At 39.3% G+C, this 19726-nt stretch overlaps 2 protein-coding genes and 1 long non-coding RNA gene across 6 annotated transcripts; 1 reads left to right on the top strand and 2 right to left on the bottom strand.

The window, feature by feature from the left end:
* Nucleotides 1–1017: 1017 nt before the first annotated feature.
* LOC135634698 (probable mitochondrial adenine nucleotide transporter BTL3) lies at nucleotides 1018–8629 on the bottom strand. 4 transcript variants are annotated; one of them, XM_065145215.1, is made up of 7 exons: nucleotides 8474–8629; nucleotides 8315–8376; nucleotides 6687–6770; nucleotides 5336–6454; nucleotides 2236–2539; nucleotides 1539–2009; nucleotides 1018–1425 (listed from the first exon to the last, which is right to left on the bottom strand). In XM_065145215.1, exons 4-7 carry the CDS (start codon nucleotides 5806–5808, stop codon nucleotides 1357–1359), a joined length of 1317 nt encoding a protein of 438 aa, XP_065001287.1. In that variant the 5' UTR covers nucleotides 5809–6454; nucleotides 6687–6770; nucleotides 8315–8376; nucleotides 8474–8629; the 3' UTR covers nucleotides 1018–1356. The 4 variants fall into 4 exon arrangements, with proteins under 4 accessions (XP_065001287.1, XP_065001288.1, XP_065001289.1 ...); XM_065145216.1 differs by having other exon boundaries at nucleotides 8459–8624; XM_065145217.1 differs by lacking the exon at nucleotides 5336–6454.
* A 572-nt stretch (nucleotides 8630–9201) lies between these two features.
* LOC135635335 (uncharacterized) lies at nucleotides 9202–10220 on the top strand. The gene is made up of 2 exons (XR_010495600.1): nucleotides 9202–9645; nucleotides 9751–10220. It is a non-coding gene; the product is annotated as an uncharacterized LOC135635335 (long non-coding RNA).
* A 500-nt stretch (nucleotides 10221–10720) lies between these two features.
* LOC135634699 (probable trehalose-phosphate phosphatase 6) lies at nucleotides 10721–13401 on the bottom strand. The gene is made up of 11 exons (XM_065145219.1): nucleotides 12921–13401; nucleotides 12714–12854; nucleotides 12538–12609; nucleotides 12335–12433; nucleotides 12181–12234; nucleotides 11885–11986; nucleotides 11717–11794; nucleotides 11542–11611; nucleotides 11405–11475; nucleotides 11229–11321; nucleotides 10721–11146 (listed from the first exon to the last, which is right to left on the bottom strand). Exons 1-11 carry the CDS (start codon nucleotides 13227–13229, stop codon nucleotides 11081–11083), a joined length of 1155 nt encoding a protein of 384 aa, XP_065001291.1. The 5' UTR covers nucleotides 13230–13401; the 3' UTR covers nucleotides 10721–11080.
* Nucleotides 13402–19726: the final 6325 nt, after the last annotated feature.

Raw genomic sequence — 19726 nt, 5'->3', positions numbered from 1 at the left:
GATTCCTCTGAAGCATTTGCAATAATGGCGTGAACACCTCAGCCCTGGGAGATCTGGATTCCCTGCTGCGCCATGTGCCAGTCATATACTGCAAGCAAAAAGATGATGTGTTCAGATAAAAACTCATTCTTCAGATTGTATAATTTTCTAGATAGATGACAGTGAGAGTCTATGGCGAATCTGGATGTATCACAAAGCCCTAACACAGTAGCTGCAACATGCTCAGAGCCTTCAGCTATGAACAACATGCAATCAAAAAATATAACTGAATACACAGTTCATACGATTTTTTGGAGAAGATGAAGCTCAATGAAAGAATATGCAAGAAACATATGAATAACAGCATCGTTATTAGCAGTAGAAGAGAAGCTTAATAACTCATGATATGATGTTGAGAGAACAACAAGCTTGACTCAAGCATCTGCACAAACAAAGCAAGCTTACAAGTGGAAATGATGGTGCTTAGGCTACTTAAAAGAGCAAAATAGGTTTGTGCACTGCTCATGAAAACAATATCTTATTGGAGGCATTTTAGAAACAGGAGCTTTCTGAAGGTCTAAAGGAAATTAACAAAGTAAAAATTGTGGCATTGATCTGGGAAGTCTAGACTTATCATCTGTCTAATGACCAAGGCAGCACAGGACATTCATTTGGCCATTTTTGTCTACTTCACATCACAAGCATAAACAAAGAGCAACCAGAATCCAGTCTATATTAGATCTATTGTTCATGATGTCTCTATTAGAAAGCCTTGTCCACTAGTTAAGAGAAACAGATGCTACAGAAAGTCAGTATGGTAGGTAAATGAGCACACAAGTAGGTCTAAGGCATTGTTAGCTTAACCAGGGATGATACAAGGCAGAAGTGGAAGAATAATCTATCTGTGCTCGCTCATTCAACAAGAAAAAGGAAGTAGAGTCTGTTCCAAACATGTACCTTTTGGATCACTTGCTACTTCATATGGATGGATCTGCAAATTGTGGCACCTCATTTTTCAGAATAGCAGAATTCCATGACTTTTATCTGATCTGTCCTTTAAGCAGGTGCTATGTTTTCTTTTTCTCTTCAATGTATTTAATAAAAGGTTACACAGAACTTCAATAAGATTTGTAAACAATAAAGAGATTAATGCCCTCTGTGGATTAAACGATGATAAGCAATTTGACCCTATGATGAATTTGCAACATGTAACACAAAGACAATAATGTAAAGCTCAAAACCTCATTCGGTAATCATAAGTGGTAAACAGAAAACAAAAGAAGAAAGGAAAAGAAAAATAAAGAAACAATTTGTCCCTCCAGATGAGCCATAGCCCCTCCTATGTGCTGAGTTTGCAGCGAGTTTATTAGTTAGTGCTCATTCGACCCTCAGCGCTATCTTCATAAGCTCATATACGAAATAACTAATGGAAGCAGATGGCAGAACCTGAGAAAGAAAGAACACTCGATTATTACAGATCACTAATTAAAATATAACGAAAGAATTCCAAAGAGGATGGAAGCAATGAATGGTTCTAAGAACCACTCAGTGTGAAGTACCTGTAACAAGCTGGGAATCATGCCAGCATACAGTGCAGAGACACCACCTTGCTCAACTATTTTCATAAATGTTGCAAAAGCATTCAGTTTGTTTGCTTGAACCTGCATTTGCAAGTGTCTCCGGACTACTTCAAAGGGATATGTGGTAACTTCAGCACAAGCACCAGCTATGGCCCCATACAATAATGTCCTTACGGGGCCCAGCTCCAGTTGATCTAAGGCATTCACTTCTTCACCTTCTTGTTGTTTCATTAAAGCCAACCTTTTCATCCCTTCGGGTGAATGCAGATAAGCTGACTTCAAAATATCATACACACTATAAAAAACTGCAGCTGAAGGTGCCATGCTAACAAGTGATGGCACAAGTCCCTTGTAAAGAGAAAAGAAGCCTTCAGTTTCGACCATGTGACGAAAAACACCTATAACACCACCTAAGGCTTCCCCTCCAGGTGCTATCATCTTCGTTCGTATCTGAAATTACAAAGCTTGAGTGTAAGACATATGCATCAAGGAGAAAGCACTTCAGAACTGCCTTTTATATTTTTCAGAAATAGACTGGTTTCATGTAGATCATGACATTATCCAATGGGTAAGATATTTCTATATCAAAAGTTAAATGCAATTGCATACAAAATCAAGGCGCAACACTAAAATTAGTTTAAATCTAAGAAATAAGAATTGAACAACTTAAACATACTGTGTCCATTGGTATGCAAAGCATAGTTGCAGTAATGCCAGCTGCAGCACCCGCAAGAAACCTTTCAAAGTTTGTTGTTTCTTCATTTCCAGATATTTTAAGTAGCTGCTTTCTATATGTATCATATGCATAGAAGTTAACTGCCTTGAAAGGAGCAGTACGAAGAATGTTGACAAAATTTCCTTTCCAGAAACCCTTCAACCCTTGTGCTGTTGCAATTTTGTGAATGAGAACAAAGAGGTTGCTCTGTTCACCACGAACTATATATTCCAACTTCAATCTCTCAAGAGGCGCAACAAAGGTTCTAATCACCAAAATGAAAAAGTAATGAGATATTATAATAGAAAAGCTAACTTATTCACAGAAGTTAGCTTGTAAGATTTAAGGAAATAAAATTATTCAAGCAATTTATGGTTGAATTCAACAACTATGAGACTGGATATGTGGCTTGCCAATTGTTAAAGCTCAAACCTAAAGTGAAGATCCTCCTGAACAAGTAGATGTTCTAACAGTTCATCTATCACATTATTTGAGATGTTAATCTAGGATAAGAAAAGCTAATTCAGCAATTTCTTTCCACATAAATATGAGCGACAAATCTCTGAATTCACTAAAATTTTTAACAAATCAGCAGGGAGAAAAAAACTAAAGAAAAACTAAAGCAAAATAACTCTTCTTAGCATTGTCAATAATCAACGTATTTTTCCACCAAGAAAATTATTTACCTCTTTTATTGAAAAAGAAAAAAAATGCAAAATTCGGTCAGCAAATGATTCCACATGATAGATCCTGACAGAAAGCATACCACACAAACATTGACTTGATCAATGAGATCAGTGAAAGAACCTTCTGATGAGGGGGCATAGACATGAACTGCCGCTAGAGTATTTACATTGTGCCAACTAATTGCCCAAGTACCCATAGAAAATTTAAAACTAGCAAGAAAAATGATATTCAATAGAAAAAATTAACATTTTGTGGGGCTATTTTCAACATTTTAGTTATCTAGCAACAAACTCTTATCAAAGAGGTCACGCCTAGACCACAATAAACATGTGACAATGTATTTGCTGGTTTTACAGTTCCCCCAAGTTACATTTATATATGTCTTTTAATGTCATACAGAAATGACATTGCTAGTTATTGGACCATGAATATAATATATAGTGCAATCGTTTTGTAAGCTTAGAATTAAACACATTATATCTGCTATGTATTTGCAATTTTGAATATGTATATATCTACTGAGAACAACTAGTTGCTACCAGAAAATGCAACCAATCAATTAAACCAGATGAGAAAGAGAAATATTTTCAAACTTAAATGCATTTTCTTTTGCAGTAAAACCATCAAAAAAGGTTCTATTGGGAAAACTCTTGGTAGCCACTAAAGCTTCAAAAACGGGCTAAAAGACCAATTCATTTTGCATAAAGCAAATGAACGAAGCTACTCTCACGGGATTAAAGCTCAAGTGTTCGATATGTATAAAACATTTCCTGGTGTACCTTTGCTATCCAAAAGGATCTCAAAATATTAGAAAAATACTGTTTCTATTAGTGTTTGATGTACCACCCGAAATGGTACGAAGCGGACAGTACATACTGGTCTGTCTACCAGTCAGCCCGTTTTGGACCAGTATGTGAAACAGGCCATGTATCGGTCAGTATGGGTGATGTATCGATTGCTACGATCGAAACTTATGTTGTATCGATATATGCAGGTTGTTACAAGAATTTGACCAATACCGATCCAAACTAGGTCAAGTTTCACCCCAGTAGTCAAATTGACCATTGGGGTCTTTTTTAGGCTTTAAATCCCCCTCCCTCCCTCCCTCCCTTTCACTCGCTCTTTCTCTCTCTCACTCTTATTCACTATCTCATTCTTATAATCTAGAATTCCTATTCATGTATGCCTCATATACACTCTATGCTTATTTAAATACAATTAAATTAGGATAAAAATCCTAAATAAGATTTTTTTTAATTCTTATCATTTTCTGCCCTTTTCTAAGAATCGGTGCTGACCGGTACATATCCGTCTGTGCATGGTCCGATACCACCAGTCAGCATTGCACGGTGATCCATGGTTTCTATATGGGTTCAATTGAATAGAGTAAAGGAGTGTAACTCATGAATTATGAACTAGGTCCAAAAATCTTATGCCAAATGATCAGACAATAAATGAAAATTGGAGAGGATCTGAGTCAATATTTAATATACAAGGCAAAGTTAAAAATCTTGACAAGACACTGGTTTTGCGACTATGCCAGACAACATTGTATCGATCTGTAAGACAGAAGGTCACTACTTATACTGATTCAACTTTTACAAGCCCATCTTCTCTATGAACTGGCACATGCCTCTATTGGAACAGTTGGAAGATTATACACAGATCAAGACTTAGAAAGAAAGATACAGTACATAAAATTTATGAGTGAATCTAAAGACAAAGAAATTTGAACAATTTAAAAGATCAATGTGCAATACGGAGCCAAATATGTTCCTAAATTCCTCAGATCTGAAAAATCATAGAATGGACATCACCTACTAGTTGATTGTTTTAGAAATTCTGTATAAAGATCAATTGCGAGCTTCTCTAACACAACAAAGCAGAAAAGTTATAAGCACAATTTTTAGATTACTAGAATGCATATTCATACTGTGATTCTCAGTGCTTCCAATTGTTAGAATTTGTTAGTATCCTTAACTTCCTTCTGGTTCTCCACAGTATAACCCCTCTGGTTCAAGCTTATGAAAAGGAATCAAAACACTCAAGAAATACACATGTTTGTAGCACCACTAAGTCTGCTAATAACATTCTTTTACAAGAAGGAAAAATAATAGTCATCTCAACTTACTGAAACATATCAGAACACATTAGTTCAGTGAATCTTAAAAAAAAAATTCAATAACAATGCGGATAAGAACAGAACAAACAAAAAAATAAAACTTTTCAATGAAGAATAAAGAAATGAAGCATATAGAAGTCATATTAACTGCTTCAATATCACTTTTATAGAAGAGTGAAACCATTTACTTGATTAAATAAAAAGATAAATTAATGAGGCAAACTAAAAATAGAGAAATTCTCTCCTAAGTACCTTGAAACCATAGCGGCTATGGCTCCAGCCCAGAGATGCTTGGTGGTGTTCATCGCACCTGCTCCCGCCCCCTTCACTCTACTCTTATTCTTGAACTTGTTCTTCTTCTCCTCCTCCAAAACCACCACCACGCCATCCTCCTCCTTCCCTTCCAATGCTGTCTCCTCCGACCTTCTCACCTCCTTTCCCAGTAACCCCGTCGATTCCCTCACGAAACCCTCGCCCCCTTTCACCGACAAGCTCACTGACAAAAGATCATCCCCACCGGCGCCTCCCCACCTGATTTGGCCGAACGGAGCCGCCTTTCCGCGGGAACGACCCCATCTGACCGTCGGCGCGGCAGCGGAATCCGAAGCACAGGGTTCGAGAACGAAGGGGCCACCGCCGGAGAAGAGGGGCAGATCGGATGGTTCATCCGTGAAGCGGATGAGAGGGAGGATGGAGGCGTGGAAACGGACCTCCAAGCCGCGCATCGCGATGAGATGGAATACTCAGAAGGGAAGCTTACGGGGTCCGGAGGGGATTTCCAGACGAAGGGTTCAAGTTGGTGGAGAGGATGAAGCGGGAAACCATGGGATTGGAGAGCGACGGAAGGATTCGGGAAGAAGAAGAATAAAATGTGGGGGATATCCTTTGGTTAAATAGGCTTTGGACGTTCGATTCCACTGGTATTTAGGGGACGAACATTACATGTGGGATTGGTTTTTGTTTTTATCTTTTGTTTTCTTATGGCTTTGGAGTCTGGCGGCTTAAACTCTAAAAAGACATTTTATTTGTTCCGATGAGAAATGAGTCTGTCGTGTATGTTTTTTTATGATCAAAGAGTTAGCTGCTACATTACAGAGACTGATCATCGCAATATGCAATGCAGTGAGAACTGGAATGAGTACATGTAGGTAACAAATGGAACGCAGAGTCAAAGAAGACCGAGTCAAAGAATGTATTAGGATCACCATGGTTTTGACCTTGTGATTCACGTTTCGAGAGTATGAATTTTAAGATGAGATGGGGTGGGTGTGTTGTTGTTGTCCTTTTAGAAAGGAACAAGATCTTATGCCTGCAACAATAGAACAATGGAAAGGAAGCCGGCAAAAGATCTTTTGCGCTTGTAGTTTCTACCTATTTGCAGATTAAGATGTTATCAGATAGTGTGCATAAATTAAACATGTGCATATACTTGAGAAATATGGCTACAAAAATAAAATAAAATAAAAACCGTCGAGCTATTCAACATAACATGAACTTTAAAGCCATTATCAAAAGATCAATATCTGAAGTCTAAAGGCTTAAAAAACTGTAGCTGAATGATGACAATTTCTAGAGCTCAAATATGTGTCCGGAGAGAAAGTACCTGTCATTCAGCATGAGGACTTTGGAGTGCAATTTGATCAACTGGAATGAGAACCTTGCGCTGATTCCACTGCAATCCCTATAGCTATAAATAAAATCACAAAATGGTATAAACTAATAGTATAAAGAACCTACTATAGGACTAATTAAACATTAGCAGCTAGCACCGTGCTATTGATATTGAACTCACAACATTTAAATAACATTAGTGGAAAAAAAATAAAGTTACAGTAGAAGCTAGTTACAAGAAAGTACATAAATTGAATAGCTTAACTTCTTACAAGCAGCAGAGCCAGGGTTTGGAAAGCATATTAAGGATTGTAAGAAAGCCACCACATAGAAGAGGCTTCAGAACCAACTAACAAAATTATTAGATTTTCTTAAATATTTACATGTTCAATTGTAAATTTATCTGAGTAGAAATTTACATCATCTATGATCTAAAAATGTAATGATTAGTCTCTCATAATAAATAGATAAAGATTAAAATTAACTTATAAAGATATGATGGATATATTACTATTCACTATAACTTAGTCAATAATTTAATCTTGATGAAATTAACAAATCAATTATCCCATTATATCAATTTGTAATAATTAATATTAGAGCCGACATAATACATTTAAGCACAATGAAATTAATAGATCAGTCTTCCCATCAAATTATGTTATAATAATAAAAAGGACACATACTATAAACAATATAGTCATAAATAAATTAAAATGCTATCAACTAGCTGTGTCAACCAGCACGAGTTGCATGGCAAAGCTAATTGTTCTGTTTGAAATATAATCAAGCTTATAAGAAATAAACCTTAATTTCCATTTTTTATAGCAGGAATAGGAAAGCAGCATAAGTTACATGGTCACTGTTGTGATCTCCAGTTGCAGGTTGCCAAATAAGAAACCTGGTTGTCATTTTCTTTATAATAAATTATGAAAGAATGATTTGTCAATGCCAGTACTTTCTCCATTTGCTCTATCATAGAAACAATGCAGTGATTCCCTCTTGCAAAACTCATAAGCCACCTTAATGAAAATAAACTTCGTGTGGAACAGATGATGTAATCCTGCAACTCCTCTACTCTTTTCAGTGCCGTAGTGGCATGAATTACTGAAACATCAAAGCTAAATCGACTTCTCAAATACTTTGTAGCATCTTTCATTCCTACTCCTACAACTGACTGTAATGTTTATGTTAGTTGGAACAGATCCAATCTCAGAGAAAACTTTTAATTTCTACCATTGTCTGCTTGCAATATGAATCAATTAAGGTGGGAAATTCATATGTCAGGACCATCTCTAACCATCTTCAAACAATTAAAGAACTCAAAGAAAATGACCTTGGTAGAAATGTTCACTTGCAAGAATGAAAAATGTGTCAATGTCCATTGTCAATTAGCCTCCTGAATCATTCCCATCATAGAAAACATTAAATAGCGGCAATACGTGTGGTCAAACATTTGGAAGATAACTATCACTTTTAACTTCGATCCTCAGGTCAGCTGTCTGATATGTCCGATCATGTCGAACATGATTTCAACCTTACATCCGTACCTTGACCCTGCCAATCGACCCTCAGTTCCTATGCTTCATTCAATTAGATTCAATCGAAAATAAGGATTACCTCCGTCCCTCCAAGGGAATCCAATTCTAATCCGCAGCTGATCCCCGCGACTTCTCCCTTTCCTGCACGAAATCACGAACAAGAACCAACCATCAGATGATAGGGTTTTCAGAGAGCACATCAAAATCGGAAGAAAGGGCGAACCACGAGGCGATCCACCTCGTGCGGCAAAGCCCTCGTAGGCGATAGATCGTGGATGAACGTGGTGGCGATGACCCAAGGGAGGAAACTTGCAGTGCGGCTCGCTCGCATGGGGTGGCGGCAGCGATTGAGGGCTTCAGAGAGGGAAGCGCATCGAGTTCCTTTCCTCTCGACACTGGTGCTGTTCTCCCGTCGGACTGCTTACATAGGAAAATGCTTTATCGGCTACGACTTCGCACACGACTCCCAAACGGTCGCAGTTGAAGCACTCGAAGAAGACAGCTAAGTCGTAGAAGACGCGTAGCTCTCTTTCATGGGACGCTTTTGTTTCCCTCTTAATTTCGAATCGTCATCGTTTTGGTATCACCTAATTTAGTTGCGAACTAATTGGGTCATATTTTATGGGCCAAACATGTTGGGACAAAGGCCTAATAGCATCATTCTCATATAGCCCAAATAAGATAATGGGTAAATGCATTATGTTGAAATTGAGTCGTATAGTTTCTCATTTAGTATGATTTGGGCCTCTTAAGAAGAATATTGATGTACTGACTCTTCTTTTTTATATTTTTAGAGAAAAAATAATATATGATTTCTTCGAAATCATCATAGGTAAATGAATACGAATGATGCATAATTATTTTCGTATCTCAAGAATAGTTGTCGATCTACCTTATAGCTTGATAGGTAAATATTTATATTTTTATGATTTGCGTTTAATTCAAATATATAAACAGTTAGTTGGACTCAAATAAAATTTTTTTATTTTTTTGTTTAATAAAAAGATTAGAAGATAATTATCCACCGAAAAAAGAAAAAACAGCAAAAAAAACAAAAGAAGAAATTACATAAAAGAGATGAAAAAAAAAAGCTTTCTAAAATGCCAAAGACTTCCAAGAAAACATCCTAATAATTGAGAGATAGTGTGCCTATGATTGCAAGCAGCAGATGCAGGATAAGACCAATCTCTTGGTCAGAGCTTGGACATTTGTGCTACTTGTTCTTCCTCCTCTTCAATCCAGTTTTGGCACTACCCTGGAATTAATTTGGTTGTGTAGGCATGAAAACCAACATTTCTGGGCTATAAAGATGAGCTCCTTTCCCCTTTTTCTTCTTTAATCTGGTCCAACGAAACCTCATCTCCACTGCACCAACCATTGTTGCTAAAGCAAGTGTTCTCTTTCCTTCAGGTAACGTGTTTGTTTGAGGTTTCATGGTCAGCAGGTTGGCGAGGGTGACTTGCTGCCATGGGAGGTTCTCTGCATCCAATAATTCAAGTTCCCATGGCTTGACAGCGGCGGGCACCATCTTTCCACGCATGAAATGCCTGGCAAAGACGGCGACGACGATGCCTGTCAGCGACACCACTTGAGAGCCAGGTGTTGCTCCATCCAAAGGCGTTAAAGTGGATTCCAACTCCTCCCTCAACCATGGATTGAAGTGCTCCAGTGGTGACTGTCGTGTCCTTCCCTTTCATGGCCCAGGAACCAGGGTTCTCCCAGCTCCAAAGGAAGGCTTCTGCAATGTGTCAAGCGTCAGCCTCTCCTGCGGGGTTACCTGAGATTAAAGGTGGAGCAGCTCTTGTTGACTGGATCAACAATGGCTGTTCTAATCCTAGAATAAGTGACTTGAGTTGCACATCCTCTTGGTATGCAGCCATAGGTTCAACTCCTAAGCCATGATGTTGTAGTATGTTTTGGATCTTTGGAAATTTGCAGTGTGATTTGGTGTATTAGGGGAATGATACATTTCTCAGTTCATGACATATATAGTTATGATATGTTGCAGTAAAATGTGTATGCTGCTATCACAGTGAGGAGAGACACGGAGTTCGATTGTTCATGTAATTAGTTCCTCTGCTTTTCCCTTGGCCTGATATGATAGAGATCATAAGCTCATCGACAAAAGATCCATGCACGAATCTGCTGTTATTTTTAACATTTTCTTTTCTTTTTCAAAGGAAGATGCCATGACAATATTAAATCTGCAAATGTCAATCAACATCTCCTTTGACACCACATTCTATTCTAGATGAAGAGAACATTTAAGTGAGTAAAGCCTTGAGTCATGCATCAATTATTTCGCCTGCTGGAAATCTGAAAAGGAACAGATTTGATAATTAGCATTAACAAGTGAATTAAGCTGCTTAGAGAGAGTGCATTTGCAAGGAATCTAAAGTTAAGACTTGGTGATGGTGATTTTTGCCTCCACGGATCACCAGATTTATTTTGGGTGTTACACTGCCAAAGATTGGAAGCTCTCTCATTCTTGAAAGCACTTTTGATATATCCTGTTGTTAACAGTGACTCCACATTGATTCAGCCCACATTTATAGCAGTTGATTTCCTATGTAGAATGATAATGCTGCTCAGAGCATGAACACAGTGGGAGTAATCCTGTGCTTTCATCTCAAAGATGGCTGCAGGATTCCCCTTCAGCAACAATAGTTACAAGATGTGGCAAGAAATCCAGTGAATAATGATTTCAAGCCTTCTCCCAGAAGAGGAGACAACACTAGAAATGATAGGGAAGGAAAACAAAAAAGAGAAAAACTGCTCTGCCTTGAGATAATACTTTTGTCCTTGATCATGGAGAGTAAAAGATTCATCCATGATAACTGCTTGTTCATTGAGCTTCACCATCCTGGGAGGATTGCTTCCACTCCTCCAGGCGACGCAAAAACTTCAGAACCTACTCAGAACAGCAGTATTAGAATTGCTGTCATTTAGAGGAAGACAAAATGACAGCCTAAATTTCACATCACACTACTCACCTCAGCTGGTTCTCGAAGAGAAAAAGAGGCATTTGTTTCCTTTGCAATCTTGGTGACAAGAATGCCAAGGCCTTGTCCTCTATCACGCAACACCTAGGAATACAATTCAAGCAGATACATCAACCGGTTGACGTGACTGATGCATAATCTAATGAAGACAACGAACAGTAAGATACCTTGAAAGCATCTTCGTCGGTTCGATCGTCCCCTATGTAGAATGGAAATACATCATGGCAGCCATCAAATCCTGGATGGCGAAAGGTTGATGAGCAACTCGAGTAAAATGAATGATGTCTTTTTCACTACAGCTTACCAAGAGACTCCAGTAAAAACTCGAGAGCCTTCCCCTTGTCCCATTTGATAGTTGGGCGTATCTCCAAAACCTGGAAGAAGAAAACAAGCCAAGTCATACTCAGCAAGTACACAAGTCACAGAAACAGAGCTCACAGACATGAACTACAGCACAAGTGATGAACTTAGTTCTGTACCTTTCTTCCATGGGTTAGTCGCAGTTTAGGGTAATCCATGATCACTGACCGAACTTTCTCAGCTAGTAAACACCATTTCTGTCATCAAGGATGGCAAGGATTAAACTACTATATGTTTGCTTTATGGCATAAGCATATTTTGGCTTCCTATATTTTTCGGATGCTTACCTTTTCATCAACACACCGAAAGTGAACTGATAGACAGAACTTGTTGTTCTCCACTCTAGAGCCAGGGATGCTCTTTGTTGTCTCTACTAAAGACTTGTAGACCTTCAGGAAATAAAAAATGCTTAGATAACTAGGAATGTAAACCAACTTCACAGCTTCAGGAGTTAGAACAGTGGAAGATTGCAGATACTTAGAGAAATGGAGGATGATGCTTAAGAACAAATCCTTGTTGTGGAATGCAAGACATAATGGAAATCAATCTTTCCTTGAAGAGGGACTATGGGGATGGGATTCACCTCATGGATCATGGGAAGGAACTCACTGGCTGGCTGAAAGAGAACATTTTGTGCCTGTATCACCAAAGATGACCATGAGGCATAGTGAGATACCAAGATGGATTGTGGCACTGGTACATCTATTGAGCTTGTGATAAGAGAAAGGAAGACCCACCATTGCTTTTGGATGCTTAGGCCCATTGTTGGGACCTTTTATGTCCATGCCATGGCTTCCAGCATAGTGCAGTTCCGACAGCTTTACAAAGCTGGAGACCTGATCATTAACAAAAGGAAACCACCAAAAGCAGTTGTTATAGGGAAAAAGATAATGGAAGAGTCTGATCTCATTCTGATGGTTGGGTAAAAGCAGGAATGTACCTTCTCTGTGCACCTCCCACTCACGATAGCTGTTGGAAAATGGCTGGCCACCTCTCTTACTGCCTCTCTCATCTGCTTCAAGACATGGAGTTCCTTAATACCTCCATTCCAGAGAGGAGAAGAAGAGACGGTATAAAGAGTAGACGGAGCAGAGGGACGTAATCCGAGAAACTCACCTCATCGGACATGAAGGCGCGGTCGGGGTCGTCGACAATCGGCGACAGTGTCCCATCATAGTCTAAGAACATCACGATCTGCTTTCCTTTAGCTGCGGTCATGACTTCCTCGAAGTTGTCCAACGCCGAAGGGTGCAGCATCTGCGTGCGAATTCTCAGATGTTTGTTCAGAAGCCATAATAAGATCAAGCAGAAGCGCACACTCACCATCCAACTGTCATACTCTTCTTCTTCGCGGGAGGCAAGCGAGGGGACTTCGCGCGGCGCCGCTGACTTGGCCTGGGTAGGAGACAAGGCCTTCATGGATTCGATCCATGAATTAGCCGCCCTGCCACCGCCACCGCAGCTCGCGAGGTCGAGCCGGCACGACAGCTTCGTGTACCGGGTGTAGTTAGTGCCTGAGCCAGCCGCACGAGGCGGCGGATACGAAAAGCAAGGGGACGGCTCAGCGATCGCCGCTGATGTGGGCACCGCGACGGCTAGCTCCTCCTGCATGACCACATTCTGCTTCGTCATCTGGTCGTCGGAGCCGAGGGGTCTTCTGTTGCTCTGCTTTTTGTGAGGCGGCGTTGTTAGGAGAAGTGTAAGAATGGAGATTTGAAGAAAGAAGCTTGGAAAGATGAAGGATCAAAATCTTTCGCTCTTCTTCTTAGTACATGGATAACAGGAGAGAAGAGTCTGAAGTGCCTCTTCTATGGAGATGGCGAGGAGGAACGCGAGGCGAGGTTTATATAAGGATTTGAGACCAGAAACGGACAAAGAACGCGGAAACGGAGGCCAACTCAGCTGCGAACATCGAAGGGCCGGACGAGTGCCTGCCACATCATCCGGCAACAACCACGACCGCAGCTCCAGGTGGCGGACGGTGCCGCGAGGAGGACGGTGCTTGGGCCCGAGTCTAGTTTGTAAGAACCCGCCGCGTCACCACCCGTGGATTATGACAGGCGAGCTCAGTCTCGAGAACACAGGGGACCTCTTCTTCCCATCCCGACTACGACCACGGGTTTCGCTACCATAAAATGACGTGGCGTGCATCAGGACGCTGAATCGGGTTAGACATGCCCTGATTCAGTCAATTGTTCCGTAAGTCGTGTCCTAATACTCTGTCACGAAGATCCTGCGGCGGTGGGAGGCAGGCCGGGTGGTGTCGCGACCGTGAGACCTTTTGCAGGTCGGTGGGACACTATTTTACCAACGCCTCCTTTTCGGTGGCAAAATTATCTAGTTTCAATGGTGTTATATATATATATATATATATATATATATATATATATATATATATATATATATATATATATATATATATATATATATATATATATATATATATATATATATATATATTGTGCCCCAATAAAAAAAAATAAAAAAAATTGGATTAGACCAATATTTACCATGATTTTATGAACCCTGCAAAATAAAATAAAATAAAAAATTAAAGGATGATTTTCCTAAAAATATACCCTCATTTTTAATTTTTCGTTTAATATCATCTTTTTTTAATCCTAAATGCCCCTTATTGTTGCTTGTCACTTGTTGTTTCTGTCTTGTTGTGATCACCTTCGGCTCATCACAAGATTCTATCGTTTTAGTCTTACCATTTCAACCTTCTCACTTTCACTTTATCATTTCGATCCTACCACTTATATTTTGTCGCTAGCTAATAAAGGAAGAGATGAGACGAATAATATTGGGTCAAAGTGGTAAACATGAAAGGTGAGAGAGAGAGAAAGAAAGCAACCATGGATGAAAGCAATAGGGTTGAAGCTATGAGACGAGACAAAAGCAACACGCGATGAATGATGACAAATGATATTTAGAGTATTAAAAATTAGAAGAATCAAATGTGTAAATAAAAAAAATAAGGATATCATCCCAAAAAAAAAGGTTCATATAGAGAGGTTTTTTTAGGAAATTGCCCAAAAATAAAATGCACTTATGTTAAAGGGAATTTAAATATACAGGTTCTTCAGTATTTTGCAATATATTTTTTATTACCATGAAATAATTTGAACGAGCGGGTCAGGCGAAGGGAAGATTTGATTGAAGATCTACTAATCACGACCGTGTGGTCCTTGAAAGAATATTACATTAAATTCAAGACACTAGTTGATAGGTGGAAACATTAATCTTTCTTATTGCACTTTTGTATGGTACCATGCATTGGATTTAAGTCCAAAGTACTAAATGGGACCTCTCTATAGTCCCTACCTATTTGTTGATCTCTGCACGTACTCATGTCTTTAATCTTTTGCCATATATTTAGCAACATAAATGTGGATTTAATGGTCAGCCCTAGTCTAGGAAATGACATATATGAGAAGTATATATGCTCACATTTAGGGACCATAAGGTACACACATATGGGGACCATATACTTTTATGATTTGCTAGAATAAACGCTTAGGTCTTCTAATTCTACTCTTATTTTCCTAATGATAACCAAAATTTACTCTTCCATTCTCTTCTTTTCTTGAATTAAAGATGAAGTTTTGTCGCAAAGCAGCATTGGAAGCTTTGTATTCTGCCTTGAGATAATCAAAAGGCATATAAGCAACCATCACTAGAAAACCCCACACACCAAGTAGTGGTAGTACGATGAAGCTATAGTCCAATGACAACAGGTGGTGTGCAAAGCCATATATATGTATCAAAACATCTTCCATTACCGCAAGCTATACTTTGGCTTTCAGTTGATTGTGTCTTCATCTTTCACTAACCCTCTCCTTGTACCTTCTTCTGATTGCCATACCTACTTAGTGGTTGGAGGTCTCTTTCCTCAACTTCTATCACATAGGTTCTTAATTGATTACAAGCAATGCCCTGCGTAAACTATTATATCAGGATTATACGCTTTAGATTCTGATGCATTAAGTTAGTCCCTGTCATTAAACATCAGTTGCCCATGATACTGACCAGCCAAACATTATGAGACTCGCAAGAAACTGGATAAGGAGTTATCCTGCATTTTTCGGTGTCTGTCTTTTCTCCTTTGCTGAAACCTTCCTACCTAATTACCTACTGTGATATGATAAACTTTGTTCTTCTTCCTCCTCCTCCTCCTCTCTCTCTCTCTCTCTCTCTCTCTCTCTCTCTCTCTCTGAGAGGCGTTTGCTGCAGCCACACATGGCCAGGCACACCTCATCTTTTGAAGCCTCGCGAAGTTATCAGAGAGGCATCGGCACTCAGGACATGGGACCATTCATCTTCTCCAGAGCTTTTGAGTGCATGCACTCATTCTCTACATTGACTATATCAGCTACGTGGAGTATATATATGCATGTGGTCACAGCTTTATGAAGGTCACTGACCACTATGAGCCCCAAGCACATGATCACAGATGGAAAGGAAAACCATGTCAGATTAGCATGGTGTGTTAGATCCATTAACTTAGGGGGCAAGTAATGAAGACACGGCCGCAACTCAGCTACGCATATCGACCATGTCAGACTTACGTGCATGGGTTTGACCGGCCTCAGTTCATAGACTTTCCATGTGCTTATTTTGTCGATATCATTAAGTTGTATCCCTTTGGGCACTTCTTCCTTCATCTGCTTAAAATGATTGTGCACTTTATTCTACTGCCATACTTTATAGGGTTGTTGCACCAAAGTAAGGTGGTGTGCCAACTTTCGATTCCCAGTTTAATATGCTATCACGGTGGTCAAAAGCCATAGTCGGAAGTGACAGACGAAGACAAACATGCCACATCAACTCACGCGCGCCTCTAGAAGACAAATCACCTCTATATCGATGAACATGAACTTTAAAGTTCATATGGACGTCTCCTCTGCCGACTATCTCCTCGATTAAGACTTCAACCCCATGTTTGGTGTCAGGTCGGATATGAAGCCAATTGTATGCGATAAAAGTGTCAAAGATGAAGGCTTGTAGCATTATTATATCTGTTTCGATCTCTCCTGTTGATCATAATTTTGCTGGTTTCTCTTATTTAGAGACAAATCAGATACTACTTTGAGACAGTAAATCCAATGGCATATTCAGTAATCCATTATCAAATCTTTTACTTCTTATGCCTCCATGTTAGCTAGCTTTCAAGTCCGTGACTAAGGAAAACCTTTTGTATTGTCATTTGGTAAACTGCGATTATGAAGTGCATGGACTGACTACATCATATATAGTGACATGCCACTGTTCACAGAGAAGAGGCAAAGACTGGATAGAGAGCCCTAAATGTATCTTAAACATACGTTCTATTTGTTGATCATATAATTCGAGCCTACCTTTCAAAACTTGTGTATGGACCTATAAACAAAGCTTCACATATATTCCTGAAATTTCCAGAAATTAGCACTGTGGAAGAAAGAAAGAAAGAAAGAAAAGAGTTCTATTTTTGCACGAGCTTTGTCATCCCACCGAGTGTGTGCATGGGAACCGCACACAGATTCAAGGTTGCAGCCGGTGGGAGACACGCAGAAAAGAGATGGAACCGAGGTGGACTTTTAGCTTCCAGATTCAATGGTGCAAACTTCTGCAAAGGTGGTCAATCAACCAAGCCATTGTGTGTTTCTGTCCGCTGTCCTAGTTTTGTTTCTTCTACGTGTAAAGCAAAAGAAGAGGGGGGAATCTGACAACCTTTCCGAGTCCTTTAAGCGTGCATTTCTCTTTTCAAAAGGTTAGGTGGGATTCGTTGCGACTCCTTTGCACATGAGAACGAGGCACAATTTGCATCAGGATGTGGAAAGTTAGGTTAAGTCTCGGTCCATTACTTACAGTGATTGACGCGTATGTGTGTGTGTGTGTGCAACTTCTGCCGAAGGTTGATTCTTAATCATTTTTTCCAGTCTCAACTCAGAAAGGGAGACTGCCGACGTGCTGTCAAGTTCTTCGCTGAGTTACACTTGGTGTTGAGTCCACTGATGCAAGTTTCTGCATGCAGCATTCACCCACCACAAAATTTATGTTGGGATGAGATCGATTTCTTCATCGATAGGCATATGACTTTAACCTAATGTTGCTACCGATGCCAAGCTCTGCGTGAAACCAGCCATCGCTAAACTCTCTCCTTCCACTCTGAATGCGGAAGCTATCCGAATGCCTTGGTTCATCATTGTACATGGTTGCTTGTGCTTACCTAACCCTCACAAAACTCACAAGTGATGTTTCTACATGATCTTTTCGCTTATTTCCTGCAACATATTGACTATCTACTGTGTTTTGTGATAAATATTTTGGCATAATATTGATCACAAGCTATGCAGTGGTACTTGATTTCAGAATAACACTACGTCTCCTTTCTGGTGGTATCAGTGATCTTAATCTAGCTGCACCTGTAATGTGATCATGACCTAACAATTTAAAGGTAATAAGATCATGATATTATGTTGAGATCATGGATTCTCTGGACCACTTATGATCAACTTAATTCTCTTCATATTTCTCTCAAAAGCATCCTATAAATTCTTCCATGAGAAACATATCAATGGGAGCATGTTCCATGGCTTTATTGATGCTTATTTCCTTTAGCAAGTTCTAGACTCTATCTTCCTGCATAGGTAATTACTAGTGCATGGTCTGAAGGGAAGCGAAGCATCTGTGTAACTTGAAGCCTGTCATCCATTTCTGCATCAAGCTCTCGGACAAGATTCACCATCTTGAATGCCTTATTCTCAAGTCACTTGTTATGAGAACTTCAATGTCTGTTTTTGATTTGCACTTGGATTCTGAGAACCAACTTGTATGACACCAGCTGATGAAACTATTCCTACTTGTAACCAGAACTCAGACAAAGTTAATGATCTTGAAATGCTTGATCCAAAATGATTTCCTTGTTGGTGAACCAAGTTTCATGTTTTAGAAAACATATCCTAATTAAACAACTAGTGATAGAGCTATAGAGCGTTGTGATTGTCAAAACTAGCGCGCATCTCACCTTTTTCGGTCTTCAAGAATATTAAATAAAGATCATTCGAAGAAGGTTGTATAAAAGTAGTCAAAGTATATATAGCTTTGGTCAAAAGTACTTCAAGTTTGTTATGTATTGACTAATCGTAGACACCAGATCTAAATTCCCACTGATGATTAAGCTAATGAATTAGAATCTAGCAAAAGATTAGTACTAAATCCAAACAAGATCTTTCTTCTTCCTGGCGGTCCATGGAATCTTCTTCTGCATCATTGCTCTATGCTTCCATTCAAGTGTCCAATATGCAAGACTAAGAGTAATGCAATGAAGAGGAGTCTACAGGAAACCTCCTACAATTGTTCAAGCCATGATTACATGGATTCCTCTTCCTTTAACACTTACTGTAAGCATATCTAAGATGGTGAATAAGGCAGTAAGGTGATCATAGAAAGCAAAGTGTCATTTGATTCTACATGTTTTTGATGAGAAAGAAGTGGTACTTGATTCTCATCAAAGCAGCACAACTAGTCGTCCTGCTTTGAATCTTTTGACAGAAAAAAACTTATGAATTCACGAGCCATGCAAGTTAAAATCTTGACATTTCCACAAGGAACTCAGTGCTCGGAAACAAGGTCTATTTAGGTTCTATATTCCCATGCTTAGTTGTGCCCATTCCACCATCAAATCTGATTTCGGGTTTTGATTCTTCATGGCTTTATTTCCCTTTCTCGTTCTTACGAATTCACATGTCAGCTGGGGACTACCTCGTGATGTTTTGATGACAAGAGCATCAAGAGGATGACTTTATTCGATTTGGTGATGGAAAGAACAGCCATTTTTGACAGTCAGAAGCTTCAGAGTCAGCAATGGAGATCTTGAAATGGTGCAGAAGGAATTAGTTTGCATTAGAAAAGAAAAGGCATAAGAAGGGCGGTTTTCGCGTTGCTTATTGCTCAAGCTCAGAATATATCAGTATTATAGATGTAGAAGAAATCTAATTCTGACCTTTTGTGTGACTTGAATGTAATTCGAAGCCTTTGCATCAGTGTTTTGCATCTTATTCTTCTAATTCCTGATGCAATAATTTTCACATGCTTAAGAACATGGAGGAGTTGAAGTTTCCGAGAAAATTAAGATGCTCAAGTCA

This window comes from Musa acuminata, chromosome BXJ3-4 (genome assembly GCF_036884655.1).
Source record: "Musa acuminata AAA Group cultivar baxijiao chromosome BXJ3-4, Cavendish_Baxijiao_AAA, whole genome shotgun sequence".
NCBI lineage: Eukaryota > Viridiplantae > Streptophyta > Magnoliopsida > Zingiberales > Musaceae > Musa > Musa acuminata.
This window is presented reverse-complemented; position numbering and strand designations above follow the sequence as displayed.

Coding starts and splice junctions, on each gene's coding strand:
- LOC135634698 (XM_065145215.1), bottom strand. CDS start 5,808: ATGCGCGGCTTGGAGGTCCGTTTCCACGCCTCCATCCTCCCTCTCATC. Junction 2,010..2,235: donor TTTGCATACCAATGGACACA/GTATGTTTAAGT, acceptor TTGTAATTTCAG/ATACGAACGAAGATGATAGC. Junction 1,426..1,538: donor TGATTCCCAGCTTGTTACAG/GTACTTCACACT, acceptor TTTCTTTCTCAG/GTTCTGCCATCTGCTTCCAT.
- LOC135634699 (XM_065145219.1), bottom strand. CDS start 13,229: ATGACGAAGCAGAATGTGGTCATGCAGGAGGAGCTAGCCGTCGCGGTG. Junction 12,610..12,713: donor GCGCCTTCATGTCCGATGAG/GTGAGTTTCTCG, acceptor GTCTTGAAGCAG/ATGAGAGAGGCAGTAAGAGA. Junction 11,612..11,716: donor GACTAACCCATGGAAGAAAG/GTACAGAACTAA, acceptor TTCTTCTTCCAG/GTTTTGGAGATACGCCCAAC.